At 41.8% G+C, this 23,129-nt stretch overlaps 1 protein-coding gene and 1 non-coding gene across 11 annotated transcripts in view; one reads left to right on the top strand and one right to left on the bottom strand.

The window, feature by feature from the left end:
* Positions 1-23,129, bottom strand: part of CNOT10 (CCR4-NOT transcription complex subunit 10) — a 72,904-nt gene that overhangs the window by 35,423 nt on the left and 14,352 nt on the right. For all 10 annotated transcript variants that reach the window (XM_045436690.1, XM_045436689.1, XM_045436692.1 and 7 more), the window contains exons 2-8: positions 19,403-19,497; positions 18,323-18,484; positions 12,947-13,097; positions 9,259-9,401; positions 6,272-6,358; positions 5,335-5,418; positions 3,696-3,813 (exon numbers count right to left, since the gene is read on the bottom strand). In XM_045436690.1, coding sequence (XP_045292646.1) covers positions 3,696-3,813; positions 5,335-5,418; positions 6,272-6,358; positions 9,259-9,401; positions 12,947-13,097; positions 18,323-18,484; positions 19,403-19,497 — 840 coding nt within the window. The remainder of the gene's footprint in view (positions 1-3,695; positions 3,814-5,334; positions 5,419-6,271; positions 6,359-9,258; positions 9,402-12,946; positions 13,098-18,322; positions 18,485-19,402; positions 19,498-23,129) is intronic.
* On the top strand, positions 16,590-16,662 carry TRNAR-CCU. Its single transcript has one exon. It is a non-coding gene; the product is annotated as a tRNA-Arg (tRNA).

Genomic DNA, 23,129 nt, shown 5'->3' with positions numbered 1-23,129 from the left:
CCCCACGATTGAGAGACGGTGACCTGAACTGAAGCCCAGAGTGGGACGTCCAACCCAGCCACCCAGGGGCCCCTCCGCTGTTTTTAGTTCCTATGTCTTTACACATCACTATGGCTCGGCCGGTTAAGCGTCCAACTCTTGATCGGAGCTCAGGTCATGATCCCAGGTTGTGGGATCAAGCCCCACGCTGGGTTTGTGCTGAGAGTGCGAGCCTGCGTGGGATTCTCTCTCGCTCTCCCTCCTCTGCTGGCACCTGCACGTCGACACCCACGCACTCGGTCAAAATAAACATCTAAAAAAATGTATCACTATGGCTGAGCGTCTTTCTCCTCATGCTTCTTAGGCATTTGTGTCCTGTATTCTGCTTCTTTATGTTCTTTCCACTTTTTCACTTGGTTACAGACATTGTTCCTACTGGTTACCTGTTAGTATGCTGCAGAAAACTTGGGTCATGTCTGTTTCAAATATTACCCACAATGTCATTGGGTCATCTGTCTTGTGACCTGGTTCAGTGTGTGTGTGTGTGTGTGTGTGTGTGTGTGTGTGTGTGTGTTATGTTTTGTGTTTTTTTTTTATTTTTTTAACGTTTATTTATTTTTGAGACAGAGAGAGACAGAGCATGAACAGGGGAGGGTCAGAGAGAGGGAGACACAGAATCTGAAACAGGCTCCAGGCTCTGAGCCGTCAGCACAGAGCCCGACGCGGGGCTTGAACTCATGGACCACGAGATCATGACCTGAGCTGAAGTCGGACGCTTAACCAACTGAGCCACCCAGGTGCCCCGTGTGTGTTATGTTTTTAATGTTTCACGTTTTTACGTGGTTAAATTTAGTCATCTTTTTAAAATTTTTACTTATCGGGGCGCCTGGGTGGCGCAGTCGGTTAAGCGTCCGACTTCAGCCAGGTCACGATCTCGCGGTCCGTGAGTTCGAGCCCCGCGTCAGGCTCTGGGTTGATGGCTCAGAGCCTGGAGCCTGTTTCCGATTCTGTGTCTCCCTCTCTCTCTGCCCCTCCCCCGTTCATGCTCTGTCTCTCTCTGTCCCAAAAATAAATAAACGTTGAAAAAAAAAAATTATTTAAAATTTTTACTTATCTTTAAAGACAGAGTGTGGGAGTGGGAGAAGGGCAGAGGGAGAGAGAGAATTTTTTTTTAATATATATTTTTTAATGTTTATTTTCTTTTGAGAGAGAGTGAGAGACAGAGGCACGAGCAGGGGAGGGATGGAGAGAGAGGGAGACAGAATCCGAAGCAGGCTCCAGGCTCTGAGCTGTCAGCACAGAGCCTGACACGGGGCTCGAACTCAGATGGCGAGATCATGGCCTGAGCCAAAGTCGGCCGCTCAACAGACTGAGCCCCCCAGGCGCCCCGAGAAAGAGAGAATCTGAAGCAGGCTCCAAGCCCAGTACGGAGCTCACCTTGGGGCTCCATCTCACCACAAGATCATGACCTGAGATGAAATCAAGAGTCAGATGTTTAAGTGACTGAGCCACCCAGGCGCCTCTAGTCACCTTTTCTAAACTCTATGCTTCTTGGTTTGATCAAGTCTTCCCTACCACAAAATTAAAATACTCAAGTTGTTGTTGTTGTTGTTGTTTTAGCTGCTTTTATAATTTTTACATTTTAATCCTTCATTTCTCTGGGGTTTGTTTTGGTGTAATAAAAGCAATCTAAGCTTCAGGATTCCTCTTCTAAATTGCTTCCCAAATGCTCCAAAACAATTCATTGACAGTCCATCTTTTCCTCAATGATATAAATGCCAGACTAGACACAGAAAATTAATAATCAGGATATTCAATACTTAATACTAAAATCTAAAGGTTTTCTTCTGAGATTTTAAAATTAAAAAAGGATGTTTTAAAAAGACAAAAACTAGGTTTAGGAAAAAAGACAGTAGGAAATACGCTAAAATGTTTAAAGGAGACTGCCTCTGATAGTAGCACTGTGAACACTTTAAGAAACATTCTATTCCCAAATCTCTAATGAGCATATTTTGTCGGCAGCAAAACCTAAATTTCACATGTGAGAAGAAAATGAACAATTTTGAAATTAATAACTATGAAAAATATCAATACTCAGCAATCAAAAAGAATGAAATCTTGCCATTTGCAACTACGTGGATGGAACCGGAGGGTATTACGCTAAGTGAAATTAGTCAGAGGAAGACAAACATCCTATGACTTCACTCGTATGAAGACTTTAAGAGACAAAACAGATAAACATAAGGAAAGGGAAACAAAAATAATCTAAAACCAGGGAGGGGGACAAAACAGAAGAGACTCTTAAATATACAGAACAAACAGAGGGTTACTGGAGGGGGGGGTGGGGCAAACGGGTCAGGGGCACTAAGGAATCTACTCCTGAAATCATTGTTGGCACTATATGTTAACTAACTTGGATGTAAATTGAAAAGAGAAAAGAAAAATATCAGAAAATAAAACTGCTGTATAGAAATCTTTCCTATTACCTAATCTTAACCATTCACCAGTCAACCCACAGGCCCTGCTCCACACTCCACTGCAGAGCCTGACAATATCAATTCTGAAATCTACATCAAGACAATCCTAAGCAAAATTTTCTCAAGCATATTGAATTTTTATTCTGAAAGATCATTTCAGTGTTTGGGTGTTATGGGCTTCTGAGGGGAAATTTTGGCAATAAAAACAGCAAAAATGAAAATTTAGCAGAATTAAAAATGGGTACTTAGGGGCGGCTGGGTGGCTCAGTCAGTTAAGCGTCCAACTCTGAACTTTGGCTCAGGTCACGATCTCACGCTTCTCAAGTTTGAGCCCCATGTTGGGCTCTGTGCTGGCAGCACGGAGCCTGCTTGGAATTTCTCTCTCCCTTTCTCTCTGCCCCTCCCAGACTTGCTCTCTCAAAAAATAAACAAACACAAAAGTTTAAAAAAAAAAAAAGCGTACTCAGAATAAACAGAATATCCAAGAACATCATAATGGAACAAACTGCTTTTCTTCGTCTTTTACCACCCCACCAAACAGAAGAGGTAAAAGGGCAAGAGAGATTGAGTATGTTTGCATATGCCGTCTGTGCTCAAATCTGAACAGAATCTAAAACAAAATGTATCATAAAACTTACTCATCCTTTGCATTTAAAAAAATTTTTTTTTCATGTTTATTCATTTTTTTCAGAGAGAAGGAGACAGAGCATGAGCAAGGGAAGGGCAGAGAGAGAGACACACACAGAATCTAAAGCAGGATCCAGGACCCAAGCTGTCAGCACAAAGTCTGACGTGGGGCTTGAACTCACGAACCATGAGATTAGGATCTTGAGCCAAAGCTGGGCACTTAACCGACTGAGCCATCCAGGCGCCTCTTCTTTGCATTTTTATTTTTATTTTTAGAAAGAGGTGGGGGGGGGGGGGGTAGTGAGATGGACGCTCGAGGCACCTGGGTGGCTCGGTCGGTTGAATGTCCGACTCTTGATTTCCGCTCAGGTCATGATTCCAGGGGTTGTGGGATCAAGGCCCGCGTCAGCTCCAGGCGGAGTGTGGAGCCTACTTAAGACTGTCTCTTTCTCTATTCCTCCCCTACTCACACTCATGGCCTAAGATAAAAAACAGTAATAAAATAAAAATAAAAAATTATAAAAAATCACACTGAAGAGAAGTACAGGAGACAACAAAAGACGGAGAGCCAGAAATAAAACAGTGTACTAGAATTTTGTAATTTTCTTTTACCTGTTTTCATGAATCCTGGATGCTCAGCAATGTTTGAACTATTTAACAGCTTCACAGCTTTTCGATAATTGCCTCTTAAGTACTCAAAATTGCTTTTAAGAAACAGAGAGGGGGCAGACTGTAAAGAAAATATAAACTGTTTATATTCTGTCTTCACATGTGTAATGTGAGGTCACAATTGTACCACTATACTGGTATGTATTCAAGAGCGTAATTTAAGTCATGCTCACAAAAAACTATAGCTCCAAAATTTTCCATTGCTCTCAGAACCCCCAAAAAGAAATCTATCAGAAAGCACCTCATAAACTCAATTCAGAGTCTGCCTTAAAAAATCCATACACCATATATGTACGTCTATTAAACCACTAACTGGAAGCCAACTTAACGGCACTAACTAGGCCTTTCGTTTCAATGACGATTACAGAGACCGACGGTCTCCCTCATTTTTTAGGATACAAATAATCAAATGCTTTTCCAAAGAGGGATCTAAAACAGTGTCATTCTGTGGATGGAAGAACTGCCTATTTTCGAGAGTGAGTCTTGCTGTGGCAAAGGTCACATTTTGGGAGGCACGCGGAGCCTCACTTCTCTGGAAGCCCCGGGGTGGCACAAGCGTGCCCACATCTGCAGAGCGCACACGCAGCCACGAGGACCTCAGGCATCCCGGCCTCCTCACGCCTCACTCTAGCTCAGCTCCAGGCTTTCCAAGTCCTTGCTCACACTCTGCTGCCTCCTGGTCGCCGAGGACACAAGGGCTTCCAGGCTCGTTCCAGGCAGCAGTGCCCCCTCCTGATTTAGGTATTACTGCTAGTCTGCAGTGTCACTGCTTCTCTTCTCGTTTCTCTCCCCCCAGGACTAGGGCATCCATTAAGGCAGAAATCATGCCTTTTATCTCAAAACAGGTTTGGTAACGGTTGGCCGGCTAGTTAGGCCTTCCCCCCTTAGCCTGCACTCTACGCCTCAGACCTGGGCTACCATTTGTTCTCCTCAAAAATCACCTGAGCAGGGACCCGGTGGGTGACTAATCTGGGTCCTGCCTGGGATTCCTAGGGTCAATTTACCCGAAGTATTCCTACTACAAACCGTACCTCCTTATGACTTCATACTTAAAATGAACACTATTCCTGAAAGCACCGAGAATGTGTACAATTCTGTTTTTTCCCTCCATAGTCCTAAAAATCATGTATCAGTGGAGTGGACGGAAGGAGTACTGTGTCTCAAGTACTCTGGCATTAGTCAAAGTGAAGGTCAAGCCAAAGACCGTTTGGAAGGGGCAGGTTTGGGCTACAACCGAACCGTTCATCTTTAGCAAGTGGTTTGAGTGTAAACTAAAAAAATCCTGAGGTATCTAATAGTAAATGTTTGCGTGAATTATGATAAACAACTCCCAGAATGCTAGACAGCTATTTAAAATGGTGGTTCTGAGGGTTGCATACGAAGGGAAAATGCAAACTGTAATTTTAAGTGAGAAAAGCACTGTATTAAATTAGAGACAAGGTATGATCACTACTGCACAACTCCATGTCAAGGTTCTTACCTACTGGTAGATATACACTATATTAAGACTAAAATAAATTACTTAAAACTGGCAAATTAAAGAAAAAAAGAAAAAAGAAAGAAAAGTCAAGAAGAAACTTACATTTCCAGCTGTGTTCATGACCGACTTGATTTCCCTTTTGCATGCTTTCAGGGACTTCATTTGGATATAAGCTCTTACTTTATACTATTAAAAGAAAATGCTAGTGTGTAAGAACGATGCTAGATTTACACATGGTGAGGTAGCTTTACTTTCTAGTTAAGGAAATTCAACCCAACCTGTTTACAACATAGTTATGCCAGTTACTTGCAAAAGCAAATTTTAAATGATCTTAAAAGAATCTATTTTTACTGTACTCTCAGAAGACATTCTAAAAAACAAAAAAAACATGGTAATGGTAGAATAAAACTTATACCCAAATTCCAAGCAAAACTCCTAACAATTCTTTTATTTTTTAAAAGTTACTTTATTTTGGGGGCACCTGGGTGGCTCAGTCGGTTGGGCGTCCGACTTCGGCTCAGGTCATGATCTCACAGTTTGTGAGTTCGAACCCTGCATCAGGCTCTGTGCTGACAGCTCGGAGCCTGGAGCCTGCTTCGGATTCTGTGTCTCCCCCTCTCTGTGCCCCTCCCCTGCTCCTGCTCTGTCTCTCTCAAAAAATAAACATTAAAAATCAGTGTTGTATTTTCAGGTGCACAGTATAGTGATACAGCACTTCTGTAATTCCTACCAGTTCTTACGTGCCCACAGCTAATTAAGAATGAATTTTAATGGTCTACAAACTGATTTTACCATCCAATACACCCAGGCCATTTCTCTCAATCTTTTATCAAGGAATTAAAAGAAATGATACTGCATTATCATCTTAGGCAAATGTATTTAGAAGGATGAACATGCTTTTAAATTATAATACTCCAAAGCCAAAAAAACATACAGGCCTCGAAATATTTACTGCTTTCAATGATCTTCCACGTTCTTCATTATTCCTAACTATTAGTAACTACACACGATATATACCCTCTCTCAGAATTTACCCTACCTGATGTATCTTTGATTTTGCAGCTTCTATTAGGGCTCCACTTTCAGCTTTATGATTAGATCCGTCTTTGTTAGTGTTGTTACCAGTCTGTGGGTGGTGAAACAGAGTTAACTGAAATTAAAATTTTTTTTGCCATAATTTGAATCAGTGATTTCCAAGCGTGCTAGTCTGAATCACTTAGAGAGCATTTCCAAACTTCAGAATCCAGACATTCAGGTGTAACAGTCTGGAGTAATAGGCAACTTTTTTTTTTCTTAAGGAAACTCTACTTTTGAGAAGCCTGCACTGAGCATGATGATAGCCAGGTTTAAAAAGCACAGGTATTACTCAAGCAAAACTTGAGGTTATCCTTCTGGAACCCAGAACAGATCACGTCGTTCCCTTCTTAAAAATTTTCTCTGGTATAAACACTGGCAACATCATACCCTAGATGCCTAGCAGTGTTCAAAAGCCTTCACAATGAGACCCATTATTTGAGTTGCCAATCTCATCTCCTGATCTCCACTGACTTTTCAGGTATACTATACATTTGAGGTTGCCGGAAATTCCTCCAATATTCCACTCTCACCTCTGTGCTGTTTTCTCTGCCACGACAGTTACCCTGCTCCAGCCTGCTGCTTCTGTCTACTCAAACTATATCCTTCAAGGCCTAAATCAAACATCCAAACTTCCTTCCCCACCTTCCTCCCAGCCCCTGGACAGATGCTCCCCAGCTTTCTCCTCCCACACACTGGAGTTCCTGGAAAAGCGAAAACGTTTTCATTTTTGTCACTTTAATAGCTAGTAGAGGACACAAGCATCTGTTGAACAGAACTGCATTTTCTCAACTCTTATCAGTACTGAATATAAAAATAAAGTATTTTACCACACAGTGTTTAGGAATAATGCTAAGATGATTTAACCGAATTCTTTTTTTTTTTTTTTTCAGTATTTTTTTAACGTTTATTTATTTTTGAGAGACAGAGAGAAAGAGAGCATGCGGGCGAGCGGGGCAGAGGCAGAGAGAGAGGGAGACAGAATCCAAAGCAGGCTTCAGGCTCCAACCTGTCAACACAGAGCCCGACGCAGGGCTCAAACCTACAAACCGTGAGATCATGACCCGAGCCAAAGTCGGATGCTGAAGCAACTCAGCCACCCAGGCGCCCCTGAAGTATTCTTACCAAGTCTCTTATCAGAATATGTCATAAATGTGCATTCTTTCTAAAGAACTTTCATGATGAAATATTTTCTAGTGAAAGCTGCCTGTTGATCCAGCTTTGGGGTTTCTATTGTCTGAATTCTAATCTTTACACTCTGTAAACTTAGTATCTCACACATGCCAAGATGCTAACATACTGAGACCCTCGTAAGACGCTGGTAGGAATGTAAAACTGTGTGACACTTTCAGCCTCTGTACAACAGGCTGGCAGTTCCTCCTAAGATTAAACACAGAATTACCATACAACCCAGCAATTCCACTCTTGGACATGCACCCAAGAGAAATGAAAACATGCCGCCACAAAAACTTGCACACAAATGTTCACAGTAGCATCGTTTATATCACCAAATGTGGAAAACAACCCAGATGACCATCATCTGATGGATAAAAAACTGTGGCAAATTGATACAATGGAGTATGATCTGGCCATAAAAAGCAAAGAAATATACATGCTACAACTTGGTCAACTTTGAAAGTATCAAACTACGTGGAAGAAACCAATCACAAAAGGCCACATATTATATGAATGCATTTATGTGAAACGGCCAGGATAGTCCAAATTCACAAAAATGCAAAGTGCATCAGGGGCACCTGGGTGGCTCAGTCGGTTAAGTGCCTGACTCTTGGTTTTGGCTCCGGTCACGATCTCATAGTTCAGGAATTTGAGCCCTGCATCATGCTCCCCTCTGACAGCACAGAGCCTGCTTGGATTCTCTCTCTCTCTCTCTCTCTCTCTCTCTGTCCCTCCCCGCTTCCTCTCTTTTGCAAAATAAATAAACTTAAAAAAAAAAAAAAAAAAAAGATTTGTGGTTGCCAGGGGCTGGGGGAAGGGGAAAAGAAAAAGTGCTAACCGGGTACGGGGTTCCTTTTTGGGGTGATGAAAATGTACACAGTGGTGATGCTCGTACAACTCAGTAAGGATACTAAAAACCACTGAATTATACACTTTAAAAAGGTAAATTTTGTGGATGCGAATTATATTTACCTTTGCTTTTTTTAGGTCATTAATCAAAAAAAAATTTTTTTTTAGTTAAATAGGCTCCATGCCCAACGTGGGGCTCAAATTCATGATCCTGAGACCATGAGCCACACACTCTACCAACTGAGCCAGCCAGACTGCCCTCATTAATAAAAAATTTAACTCATCTGTCTCTCCCTACGTAGCCTGTGGGCCACCTGAGGGTAGGCATAATTCTTTTGATTTTCATTTATTAAAAAAATTTTCATAAACAACAACAAAAAAATAAGCTGTAACAAAAAAGATTTTTTTGAGGTATAATTGACATATAACATTATGTTTTAGGTCTACAACATAACAATTAGATATCTGTATCAAGTGTGAAATAAAGAAGTCTAGCTAGGGGCGCCTGCGTGGCTCAGTCAGTTAAGTGTCTGACTTCGGCTCAGGTCATGATCTCACGGTTCACAAGTTCGAGCCCCGCGTTAGGCTCTGTGCTGACAGCTCAGAGCCTGGAACCTGCTTCAGATACTGTGTCTCCTTCTCTCTCTGTCCCACCCCTGCTCACACTCTCTGTCTCTCAAAAATAAATAACATTGCAAGGAAAAAAAAGAAGTCTAGTTAAAACATCCATCACTAGACTGTACAATTACAAAGGTCTTTTTCTTGTGCTGAGGACTTTGAATATCTAGTCTCTTATCAACTTTCAAATATGTTATACAGTATTACTAATTAGATAGGCACCATCCTGTACAATGAGTTACATTTCAATAAAGCTGTTAAAATATTTAATAACCATAAATTTTAATCGGATCACCTTACAACACTCACCTCATTCTTCCCATTTTTGTTATTGTTACCCTGTGAAATCATTTTTTCTAGGACAGCAAGAAGATGCAAAGCTTTCTCAGCTTGATAGGTTAATATATATAGGTCTACAAGCAAAAAACACACTGCTTGGGCAAATTTTTCTTCTGGGGGAAAAAAACAGGAAAAGAAAAGTTACAATCCAAAGTAAAGCAAACATTTCAGACCACTCCTCTCCCCAGATTCCTAAAGAGCAAAGCCTAAATCTTTATTTTTGTTTTGTTTTTTGTTTTTAAATGTTTATTTATGTTTGAGAGAGAATGAGAGAGAGGGCGGGCGGACATGTGTGGGAAAGGGGCAGAGAGAGAAGGAGACAGAGTAGCCAAAGCGGGCTCGGTGCTCTCAGAGCAGGGGTCAAACTCATGAACCATGAGATCATAACCTGAGCCAAAGTCAGGCGCTCGACAGACTGAGCCACCCGGGCGCCCCCTAAGTCTCTTTATTTAAATGTGTGCTCATCCCCCAGAGCCATGAAGGGAAGCAACCTGCAATACCAACAATGCGATTGCAGTATTTTCCATCTGAAGGCCTCCCGTCGCTGGGTTTCTACTAGCTGATCCTCCTTTGGCAAAATATCTACCAACACACCAAATGAGGAGAGTCACTTCAGGTAGAAGGAAACCTCAATTCCTGTACCTGCTCAGCTACTTACTGGATATGTTACCTCTATATATCAGCGAGCTAATTTTCACACCTCAGCTGGCTGACCTGTAAAATGGGGAGAATACTTCACCTGCTTGAAGGCAGGGGAGTGAACCAGGTGATCTCTTGAGGTTCCTTCCAACTCTAACAAGGACTTCAAAGGAAGAAGAGCCCAATGAAGAGAGAAAGGGTAACCTGGTATGTCATAATACTATTTTCTTTTCCTTTCAAAAGAGAAGATAAAAGGAAAAATAAGATCTAAAAAAGGATGCTAAAATCAAGACCAGAAAAATTTAAAAGCCCTTAAGAGCCTTTTAACAAGTCTTCCCGATTCCATTCTTGTTCTTACTGAGCAGCCGGAGTGGAATCAATTGAAAACTAGAATCAACATGGTTGATGCACAAAGGTCATATATCTCTACGGGTTTCACACCACTCTTTTTAAGTTTATTTATTTTGAGAGAGAGAGCGAGCGAGCGAGCGCACTGTCAGCAGAGAGCCTAATGCAGGGCTTGATTCCAGGACCCTGGGATCATGACCTGAGCCTAAACCAAGAGTTGGACACTCAATCGACTGAGCCAACCGGGCACCCATCCCACCACTACTCTTAAAACACTAAGTCCTTGGGGCACCTGGGTGGCTCAGTTGGTTAAGCGTCTGACTTTAGCTCAGGTCGTGATCTCACGATCTGTGATGTGGAGACCCACATCGGGCTCCGTGCCTGGAGCCCGCTTCGGATTCTGTGTCTCCCTCTCTCTCTGCCCGCCCCCCCCACTCACATTCTGTCACTCTCAAAAATAAAAACATTAAAAAAAATTAAAAAACCGACGAATACATTAAGTCCTTACCCAGGCCACAGGACTTCACCTGTTCCTTACCTCGCTGCCTCTCATGTCACCTGCTACTGTTCTCCCCACCTGGCTCCAGTGTCAATGACCTGCTGCTCCTCTCACTCGGCAAACTCAAGCTCATCTCAGATGCTCTGTACACACTATCACCTCTGGCTGGAATGCCTTCCCCTCAAGAGTCACGTGGCTCACCTCCTCTCTTCACTCAGGTCTCTTACCCCAGGCCTTCCTTGATTGCCTTACCTAAAAACAGCGTTCCCAGTCCATCTCTACCCTCTTACCAGTTTTAGCTTTTCTTCATGGCATTTGGCTACCTCACAATACATACTTATCGTGTCGCTCTCTCTCGCGTTAGAATATAAGCTTAACGAGGGTAAACTCTGTTTCAGTCACTACATTATCTTCAGAACCCAGAACGGTTTGGGTCCACCGTGTATGCTCAATAAATACATGCTGTGTGAAGAACCAAGCAGTAAAGTTTTTAAAAATAACAATAACAATTTTCAAAGAAGAAGAAAAAATGGATCTGCCTCGGTGGCTTTATTCCACTTGGCCACCGTACATAGGAACAAGGTTTCATGAACGGTTCCCGAAATTCTAACAACCAGCTTCGTAGGGGTGCCTGGCTGGCGAGGTCGGTGCAGCGTGCGACTCCTGATTTTGGGGTCACATGTTCAAGCCCCACATCAGGTGTAGAGATTACTTAAAAAAAAAAAAAAAAAGCTTTAGAGAAAAATACATCTGAGGGGGCGTCTGGGTGGCTTAGTTGGGCGAGAGTCCAACTCTTGATTTTGGCTCAGGTCAGGCATGATCTCACGGTATGTGGGATCAAGCCCAGAGCTGGGCTCTGAGCTGACAGCACAGAGCCTGTTTGAGATTCTCTCTCTCTCTCTCTCTCTCCCTGTTCCTCCCCAGTTCATACGTGTGCGCACTCTCTCCCAAAATAAATTGAAAAAGAAAACTCCATCCGTGTCATCCTGGAGGTATAATTCTGATTTCCGGCCGTGTTTGCAGCATCTTCACCACGGGCATCTCTCCTGCCCAATCTGTCCAGCCACCATGCCCTCAGGACATGCGCAGGAAGGGAGGAGCACCTTGAAAATGCCTCCCTGGAGCCACAGTAAACAGCCATTCAACCAGCTGACAGCAAAAGGGGGCCCTGTAACTCTTCCCAAAGCCCCACAGAGGAGCCATCACACTCCACTTCTTATCCTGCGGGAACCACATTAGCAATCAGGTGTTTATAAATCAAGAACTGGCATTAGTGTTTTGAATTTAAAAGAAAGTAACCTAAAGAAAAAGAAAAAAACACGATCACCATTGAAATCTGACTGCTTGTGGGCTGGAAACAAACAGCCCTCTCTAACAACCACCTCCTGGATCTGGCTTTGCTGCCTTGTTTGCTCCCTCTTTTTTCCCTTGCCCATACCCTTCTTACTACGCTTACTCAAGGCTAGTAACTGCAAGATAATCGCGACACCAAAACCAAGTCTGTACTATCTACTCCAGGGATTGCCCACGAAACTGTGAGGGGGACAACAGACAAGAACGTACCACGCTGTCCCCAAACATCCCCACTCTTAATACACCGCTCAATAAAGAACGGATCAGGTACACGAAGCTGTGTTCACACAGCAAAGAAAAAAACAAAAAGCACGAAGTCTTTCCAATTAGCAACCTCATTTCTGATCACAATTTGCAAAAATCGAGGGGCAGGAGTGGGAGGAAATGGGAGAAGAAAACCTGGGTTCGTCTAAAAGTAAGGTCATTCTTACCTTTTTGATCTTTAGTGGCTAAAACTGGACACAGCTTTTCTCCTTCTTTATTTTTTTTTAATTAATTTTTTTTTTTAACGTTTATTCATTTTAGAGACAGAGAGAGACAGAGCATGAATGGGGGAAGGTCAGAGAGAGAGGGAGACACAGAATCCGAAACAGGCTCCAGGCTCCGAGCTGTCAGCACAGAGCCCAACGCGGGGCTCGAACTCACGGACCACGAGATCGTGACCGGAGCCGAAGTCGGTCGCCCAACCGACTGAGCCACCCAGGCGCCCCTCCTTCTTTCTTTAAATAGTGGCATGTGATTCCTTGATTTAACTGGGTAAGAAACTACCAGAGCCCCCTCTGAGTATGACAGGGAAGTTCTGGACTTGAGAGAACATACCAAAAGGTTCTATGAACTGGTAGAGCTTTTCGCCAACTGCTATGGCCTCTGAGTACTGCCGCAGATGATACAGAAAGACTGCCTGATTGTAATACAACATGCTGTTCTCCACGTCGTCTAAGCCATCCATTTCTTCGACAGCTGAGTGGACCTACGAAACAGTCAGCCAGGATATGTTCTCAAAACAGTAAGAAAATAAACAGAAATGAAAGAAGCTATGCAAGTAAACAGGAACACAGGCCAACATTTCTCACTCTGGATTTTTCCACGTTTTCAACAGAACTTCCAGATTTTAATTATTCTTACTAAAAATTATTTTATTAATAATAAAATTCCATTAAAACATTTTCATGGGACTTTATGTAGACAAGGCAAGGCAAGTCTGCTCCTTGCCACTGCGAAGAACGTTTCAACTGCCAACATGGCTTTTGAACTGGTTCCCCACTTTGTAGCCTTCTTGGGAGCGAGCAAAACTCAAAACAATCTTTCCCATGTGCACTATGTTACGCACTATGTATACATAAGCTTGATTCCATTTTGTAAAAACTAACCTAAAACTTAAACATTAACAAACAGCTAACTAACTACTTAACTATGGGCCAGACCTGCTACATTAAACATTTTCCAGAGAATATCTCATTTAATCCTTACCATACCTCAAGGACATAGACATTATCATTCCCATTTTATAAATAAGAAGACCAGCACAAAAAGCTTAACTATCTTGCCCAAGGCCTTATAGCTAGGAAGTGTATTTTCTGAATTTCCTCTTACGTTCAGGTTTTGTTCCCATAATTTAAGAAAGCAGATTTTTTATTTTATTTGAAATTTTTTTCTCATGTTTGAGAGACAGCACGTGCATGCACAAACAAGCACAAGCAGGGAACGGGCAGAGAGAGAAAGAGAATCCCAATCAGGATCTGCACTGTCAGCACAGAGATGGACGCAGGTCTCAATCCCACGAACCGTGAAGTCGTGACATGACCTAAGCCAAAATCAAGAGCTAGACACTTAACTGACTTGAGCCACCCAGGAGCTCTTAAAAAAACAGAATCTTTAAATAAACAACAAAAATAGGCTATTGATGGCTTTACTAAAACACTAACACCTACGTCTGATACCAGAAGAAAAAAAAGTAAGTTTGCATTGTATTATTTTTTAAATTTATTTATTATTTTTTTTTTAATTTTTTTTTCAACGTTTATTTATTTTTGGGACAGAGAGAGACAGAGCATGAACAGGGGAGGGGCAGAGAGAGAGGGAGACACAGAATCGGAAACAGGCTCCAGGCTCCGAGCCATCAGCCCAGAGCCCGACGCGGGGCTCGAACTCACGGACCGCGAGATCGTGACCTGGCTGAAGTCGGACGCTTAACCGACTGCGCCACCCAGGCGCCCCTAAATTTATTTTTATAAGTTTATTTATTTTAAGAGTGAGAAAGCACAAGTTGGGGAGGGACAGAGAGAGAAAGAGAGAATCCAAAGCAGACTCTGCTCTGTCAGTGCACAGCCCGATGTGGGGCTCAGATGCTTAACTGACTGAGCCACCCAGGGGCCCCCACACTCTGCATTTTAAAGCTAATGACTACCTGCTTATCCCCTCCCTAAGTTATTGCAGTAGGCTTGCAAATTTTAATAAAGTTTCATAGCCATTCTGTACTTTCATGTAATACACAAAGCTGGAATTAGTATTAAAACTAATCTTTCTTTGTCACTATGAAGATTGGAATAAGTTACTGAGCAATATTAAGTAATTAATTCTAAGACTGACGTTCCCCTACATTAAGCAGTGGAACTTTGATATACATGATGAACTTAACGTTTTGCTAATGACAAGGTACCAGAAGTTTCAGGACACATAGTGATCTGTAACCAGACATCTGCAGACTTCAGTCATAACGCGTAAGCCTGACAGGGAGGTACAAGTGTTACCAACTGGTCCTCTCTGACCAACAGCACGGGCATCTCAGTGAATTCGGAGCTTCTGTATACTCTTCACTTACCAAGTCACTATCTTCCAATGATTAAAAATAGTCTCTGTAGGGGCGCCTGGGTGGCGCAGTCGGTTAAGCGTCCGACTTCAGCCAGGTCACGATCTCGCGGTCCGTGAGTTCGAGCCCCGTGTCGGGCTCTGGGCTGATGGCTCAGAGCCTGGAGCCTGTTTCCGATTCTGTCTCCCTCTCTCTCTGCCCCTCCCCCGTTCATGCTCTGTCTCTCTCTGTCCCAAAAATAAATAAACGTTGAAAAAAAAAGAAAAGTCTCTGTAGAGAAAACTCAATTTCCAAAGAAAGACAATACTTCTTGGTAGTAATGTAATGCAGAGAGAATGAGCTAAGAAAGGGTTAATTCTTAGCCAGAAAGGGGGGTTTTGGACAAATTAAGGAATTTTGGATTCAAAAAGGATTGAACTTGTGACATATATAACCGCCACACTTTCTGTGATTCACGAAAAACATGAACTTGTTTGGCTCTAGCCCAAACAAAAACTATTCGTTAAATGAAATAAAGCATAATAGAAGTGGAATGGGTTGAAAAGGTATGTATGTAACTGTGCCCAGGGCATAGGACCTTGAACAGAAGTATGATTTAGAGAAAAGTTAGGAGACACGGGTATAAACACTTCCAGGAAACATAAGACAGTGGATTGCATGAGGGGTATTACAGAACCAGCCTTATTAAGAATCAAGGCTGGTGAAGGGTGCCTGGTTGGCTCAGTTGGTTAAGCATTTGACGTCAGCTCAGGTCATGATCTCATGGTTCCTGACTTCAAGCTTCATGTCGGGCTCTGTGCTGACAGCTTAGAGCCTGGAGTCTGCTTCGGATTCTGAGTCTCCCTCTCTCTCTTCCCCTCCCCCACTCAAGCTCTGTCCCTCAAACGTTAAAAAAAAATTAAAAAACAAAAAGGTGGATCATTGTTTAAAAAAAAAAAAAAACCACCTCTGATTCTTGATTTTGGCTTAGGTCATGATCTCATGGTTCCTGGGATGAGCCCTGCATAGGGCTCTGCCGTGACAGGGCGGAGCCTGCTTGGGATTCTCTCTCATCTCTGTCTGTCTCTCTCAAAATAAATAAATAAACATTAAAAAAAAAGGCTGGTGAAAGGATTTTAAAAAGCAGTTTTCTTGGCTTAACAGGAAGCTTGCAAGAGTCTCTTTCTTATTCTAAAAAAGGTTTTGGGCAGGGGCACCTGGGTGGCTCAGTCGGTTGGGCGTCCGACTTCGGCTCAGGTCATGATCTCACAGTCTGAGTTCAAGCCCCACGTCGCGCTCTGTGCTGACAGCTCAGAGCCTGGAGCCCGTTTCAGATTCTGTGTCTCCCTCTCTCTCTGCCCCTCCCCTGTTCATGCTCTGTCTCTCTCTGTCTCAAAAATAAACAAAAACATTAAAAAATTTAAAAAAAAAAAAAAAAGAAAAGGTTTTGGGCAGTGCATCTGGATGGCTCATCAGTTAAGCATCCGACTCTTGATTTCAACTCAGGTCATGATCTCAAGGTTTGTGAGTCTGAGCCCCAGGTCAGGTTCTGCACTGACAATATGGAGCCTGCTTGGAATTCTGTGTTCCTCTCTCTCTGCCTCTCTCTCAAAAATAAACAAACATTTTTTTAAAAAAATTAAAGGAATAAAAAAATAAAAAAGATTTTGGGGCACCTGGCTGGCTTAGTTGGTAGAGCATGAGACTCCTGATCTCAGGGTTGTGAGTTCGAACTTCACATTGGGTGTAGAGATCACTTACAATCTATAAGAAAAACTCAGGGTGCCTGGGCAGCTCAGTTGGTTAAGCGGCCGACTTCGGCTCAGGTCACGATCTCACGGTTTGTCAGTTCAAGTCACATATCGGGCTAGCTGCTGTCAGTACAGAGCCCACTTGGGACTCTCTGTCCCCCAGTCTCTCTGCCCCTCCCCAGCTTGCTTGCTCTCTCTCTCTCTCAAAATAAATAAACTAATTTTAAAAAGTGTTAAAAATAAAAAGAGTCAGAAGGTCTGGGGGTGCCTGGATGGCTCAGTCCTTAGAGCATGCAACACTTGACCTTTGATTGTAAGTTTGAATCCCACATGTAGAGTTTACTTAAAAAAAAAAAAAAAAAAAAAAAAAAAGTCCAAAGGTCTGGTTTGAATCTTTCTCCTACTTTTCCTGGCCACATAAATTAAAATCATTAGGCTCTCTAAACCCCAGTTTTACAACTGCAATTACAAGGACCTATCTCAAGGGTTGAATATGAGAATTATAGGAGATAAAACATAAAACGCATTTAATATGGAATTTGGAGTCACATAAGAGTTTGATAAATATTGGCCATTTTTCTTTTTCTTTTTTTTTTTTTTTTTTAAAGTTATCTCTACGCCCAACACGGGGCTTAAACTCCCAACCCTGAGATCAAGATTGATCCAGCCAGTAAATTACTTCACTCCTGTAATCAGGAAGAGCCTGAACAGGTTACTTATTTCTAACAATACCATGTATAGGGTGATACTGTAGAGTATCTTTACTCCTAAAAAAAATTACAAAGAACCTGGAAGGGTCACTTACTTCTAACTAGGTCACATTTTAGGGTGATACTCTACTGTATAATGGTACCCAGGAACACAGGACAGGGGCTCAAAAAGGTCTCAAGACCTTGAAGCAGTTCAGAGGCACAGGCCCTAGAGTCAAAGGAGACTGGGTTCATGGAGCTGTTTTCGTTTAAGAGCTTTGTGTCTTTGGACAATTTACACCAGCTATCTGTACCTCAGCTTTCCCATCTGTAAAATGAGAAACATCATAGTGGCTGCTTTATAGGACTGCTGGAAAGAGTGAGATGCTGCAGGCAACGTTCTCAGCAGGGCCCTATTACATAATAGGCAACAATGTCTGCTACCCGATCCTACCATCATCGTCATCTTCGATAGCCCTCTTGACTACCAAAGCTCTAACCCTGTGATGTGAGAGATGTTGCTGTTATGACCGGTGACCAAGGCAAGCACCAAACCATATATAAATCAGAATATCTTCTATTTAATCAATGAATCATCTCCTGATCCAAAATGCTAAAACAATCTCACATTATTATCATCAGATCTTTGCAGTCACAAGAAAGATAATCTCAGCAGCTAAGCTTCTTCATAGATTTCCACTTTAATTTTCCTTCAAAATTCCAAAGCTCATTCAAATTTGGTAGATCAGTCTATTCTGTTCAAATTAGAAAATAAAATTACACAACATACGTTTCATTTCCTGGAATAATAATTTTATACAAATAAAACTAATGCAAGTTGTTTTAGACACATTAGAAGTTGTGCTACCAATAACAGACAAGTCATATTAATTTTCCTTAAGTATTTTTACTTCACAATTCAGAGAATATCACAACATTTTTATAGCTAAATTCATTTGTGTATCACCTGATTCTTCAGTTGGTTAAGTGTTTGTCTCAAACTGTCTGTTGTCATTTGGTTACTTTTAAAAAACTCAGCCACTGCTGTATTCAAAATTATTTTATAATCGTCTTTGTTCACTTCTTGTAGGCAGGCAAGGTGTTGCAGACAGGCATCATAATTTCCAGCCTAAAACAAACCAACAAAAAAAACACACACACAGACAAAATTACCTATTACCTTTAAGACATTCATTTCCAAATACGTTTCATTCGTCTCTATTTGGAAAACTCTTTAAAAAGACAGATCTAATTCCCCAAGTATACTAATTAAAGTCACTGAATAAAACAATATTCATGTCAATTAAGAAACTGGGATATGTCAATTATATCTCAATAAAGCTAGAAATTATAGATATTTCTCAAGACTCACACTCTAACACCACTATGTGTGTAAGTCATACATAGACACATAAGTGTATCATATACCTATGTACATGTATAAAACCACATCTCACACACACACACACACACACACACACACACACACACACACACACGTATATAGGTATATATTGCTAGCACGGTATAACAGCTGAGGCTAGCCCAAGAAAGGTAATATGATTTAATTTCTAATAAATATGCTCTGAATACCCAAGTATCAAATTCTTCTGCTTACATGTATGTAACCTGATAGTCAAATAAGGTTTTCTTTCATATCGTTTAACATCAGAAAAGTTAAAGTTTTGACAAGAAACTTCTGGGGTTCTATTTTAAAGAACATGCAAGAAAGAGCACCGAACAAAGAATTGAACTGAAAAGACTGACCCATATAATTACAAATCTAAGTTTAAAAGACTGAAAAAAAAATAACACTGTAACAGTCAACACGTTTATGAAACACAAAAACTTGGGAATGGCTCAAATTACTCTCATTCCTTTTACCATATTTAAACTCCCAGTGTTTAAAAAATTTAAATAAAACCTACTCTCTAAACTTAATTCTTGAGTTATTACAGAACAAAAGTTATAAATTTAAAAATTCGTTGTGAAAAGATTCACATTCGACAGATCCTAAAGACGGAAACCGAAAGAAACTGCTGCTTACTGTGAAAGCCTGGAAAGCACTGGTGGACAACTCCTTCTCTTGATCGGTGATCCCAGAGGACTGACTCGCCCCTTCATGTTTCTCTGCTCCCTGATCTGCAAGCACACAAGTTTTGCAGTTCTTTAGAAATAAAGTTGTACAGTGAGTGTGCCCTGGTTTTCTTCCTGTCTTCTTCCTAATGAAGTTGCTATAGTTAGGGCGCTCTCAATTACCATGACTTATCAGTGTTATAAGGAGTTAGAAGTCACTCCTCCAGAAACTTAAAGAAACATTTCCCTTAGCCATGGTCTGGCACAATGAAAACCCACCACCACGTATGGAAGAATCACAGCTCTGTCCATCAGGACTGAGAATGTTGCATTCACTCAAAACATATTAGATCTGCCCCCGAGCAATCTATTCCAAAGTCCCACATATTCAAGAAACTATGCCAGGCTCTGGAGACACAAGAAGATTATAAATGCATACACAATACCTTCAAAAAGGTTATAATCCAGCTGGAATATAATAACATTTAACAATTAGAAAACTACATTGCTAAGAACTCATAGTTAATTTCCAGGCCAAGAATGCTTTCATAGGCTTAGAAATCCAAAAGCCAACATTAACACATTTAAAAAGCTTCCTTGGGGGGAACTGGGTGGCTCAGTCGGTTAAGCGCCCGACTTCAGCTCAGGTCATGATCTCGTGGTCCATGAGTTTGAGCCCGGCATTGGTCCCTGTGCTGACCGCTCGGAGCCTGCTTCAGATTCTGTGTCTCCGTCTCTTTCTGCCTCTTCCCTGGTTGTGTTGTCTCTCAAAAATGAACAAACATTAAAAAGAAATTCTTTCTTAAAGCTTCCTTAACATGGTTAAATATCTATATACAATCTTTTTTCCCAGAAGTTTATTTTATTAAATTTTAATTTTAATTAATTTATTTGTTAATGTTTATTTGGGGGAGGAGGAGCAAAGAGAGAGGAAGACAGAGGATGTGAAGTGGCTCTGCACGGACAGCAGCAAGCCGATGCAGGACTCGAACCCACGAACCATGAGATCCCGACCTGAGCAGAAGTTGGACACTCAACCAACTGAGCCACCCAGGCACCCCTAATTTTTGATAGAGAATCCAAGTGGGAAAGGAGGGCAGAGAGAAAGAGAGAATCCCAAGCAGGATCCACACTGAGCGCTGAGCCCAGCAGGGGCCTTGATCCCATGACCCTGGGATCATGACCTGAGTCGAAATCAAGAGTTGGACGTTCAACCCATTGAGCCACCCAGGTGCCCCAAGTATCCATATACACTCTAAGATTAATGATTCCTGCCCCACAATTTTGTATTTTCAAAATTAATTTTTTATTTGAAAACAGAATTCCAAAATAAGCATAAAAATCTCTGCTAAATCAAGTCTAAAACTACTCCAGTTCACTACTCTTTTTTTTCAACGTTTATTTATTTTTTGGGACAGAGAGAGACAGAGCATGAACGGGGGAGGGACAGAGAGAGAGGGAGACACAGAATCGGAAACAGGCTCCAGGCTCTGAGCCATCAGCCCAGAGCCCGACGCGGGGCTCAAATTCACGGACCGCGAGATTGTGACCTGGCTGAAGTCGGACGCTTAACCGACTGCGCCACCCAGGCGCCCCTCCAGTTCACTACTCTTAACTGCTCTGACAAATGCTTCAAAAAAATACTTTTTAACGAAAGCATCATCGATCCCAACTTTGCATGGTGCAGTCACATGGTCTCAGCTCTTCTTGTTCACCAGGGATCTGTCTCGACTAAGCCTCATCTATATATTGTGGCAGATGATTTTGGGGAGAGGGGCTGGCAGAAATCATGCTTTTCCTTAGGATTTGGGGCCTTGATGTCAGAGAAGTAACAAGAAGCTAAACCATGAAATCACACTCTGGAGACAACAGAGTTTCCTCTGTAAAGTTACATAGCAGTAGCCATAAATCATAGTTCCCATTCCACACTAAGAAACAAACCTGAGCTTTTGAAATTTTTTAAAGGAAAGAACTGGCAACAAAGTTATAAAAGTTAATAGGAATAAATACTTCCAGGTAACCACATCTACAGAGCCAAAAAAAAAAAAAAAAAAAAAAAATTCAGCATCTAGTACATCAAGGGACCATAAAGAATGTTAAATCCTTTAACTCCATGTTTGAACAGATTTCAAAATCTTTCAGCCCTTTTCACATTTATTCAATGCCATAATAATAATTAAGGCACTGGGAATGGGAACGGCAGGAAGGGGAGGAAAGTGACAGTGCCTTGAAAGCTATAGCAAACTGTAATGCTGATTATTTTAACTTCATTTAATCTCAAATCAATCACAACATTTCTTGCTTTGCCCTGAGGTACTGAACTCAAAATACAACTTGTACTTAATAAAGATCAGTCTTTAGGGGTGCCTGGGTGGCTCAGTCAGTTAAGCATCTGACTTCGGCTGTCATGATCTCACGGTCCATGGGTTCGAGCCCCGCATCGGGCTCTGTGGTGACAGCTTGGAGCCTGGAGCCTGCTTCAGATTCTGTGTCTCCCTCTCTGTCTGCCCCTTCCCTGCTTGTGCTGTGTCTCTCTGTCTCAAAAATAAACAAACATTAAAAAAAAAAAAAAAAGATAAAGATCAGTCTTTAGAAATGGTCTTTTACTATTTGAAAATTTTCCCACTTAGAAAACTTTCTTTTGATTTAAAAAACTAACAAACAAACAAACAAACAAAAAACACCAGGGTACCTGGGTGCCTCAATCAGGTAAGTGTCTGACTTTGGCTCAGGTCATGACCTCACAGTTCCTGGGTCAGACCACCGCCTTGGGCTCTGTGCTCAGAGTCTGGAGCCTCCTTCAGTTCTGTCTCTGTCTCTCTCTGCCCCTTCCCCACTCACACACACTCTCTCTAAATAACATTAAAACTTTTTTTTAAAAAAAGGACATTCTCGGGGCTCCTGGGTGGCGCAGTCGGTTAAGCGTCCGACTTCAGCCAGGTCACGATCTCGCGGTCCGTGAGTTCGAGCCCCGCGTCGGGCTCTGGGCTGATGGCTCAGAGCCTGGAGCCTGTTTCCGATTCTGTGTCTCCCTCTCTCTCTGCCCCTCCCCCGTTCATGCTCTGTCTCTCTCTGTCCCAAAAATAAATAAACGTTAAAAAAAAAAAAAAAAAGGACATTCTCCTACATAACCAACTAAAATGGTCACATTAAGAAAAGTAACAATAAATCAATAATATCATCTAACAGTCAATTTCCCTGATTGTTCTAAGAAATATCTTATCACTGTATTTTTCCCTCCCAATCCGGGTATCAATCAAGGCTCACATATTTCCCTTAAATAGCTTTTGTTTCTCTTACTCCAGAGCACTTCCTCACCTGCTGCTGTTCCTCAAGTCACCACTTGTTTTAAAGTCTAAGCTGGGGCACCTGCGTGGCTCAGCCGCTTAAGCCTCCAGCTCTTGGTTTTGGCTCAGGCCATGATCTCATGGTTAGTAAGATGAAGCCAAGCTGACAGCACGGAGCCTGCATGGGATTCTCTCTCTCCTTCTCCCTCTGCCCTTCCCCCCACTCATGTGCTGTCTCAGGATAGAGAAAGAAAGAAAGAAACTTAAAAAAAAAAATAAAGAGTCTAAGATAGTTACCTTGTAGAATGTTCCACATTCTGGGTTTATCTGATTGTTTCCTCATGCATTTAGTCTAACATTTATGGCAAGAATATTATATATGGGATAATAAATATCAGTCATTTTTAACAT

This window comes from Leopardus geoffroyi, chromosome C2 (genome assembly GCF_018350155.1).
Source record: "Leopardus geoffroyi isolate Oge1 chromosome C2, O.geoffroyi_Oge1_pat1.0, whole genome shotgun sequence".
Classification (NCBI taxonomy): Eukaryota; Metazoa; Chordata; class Mammalia; order Carnivora; family Felidae; genus Leopardus; species Leopardus geoffroyi.
This window is presented reverse-complemented; position numbering and strand designations above follow the sequence as displayed.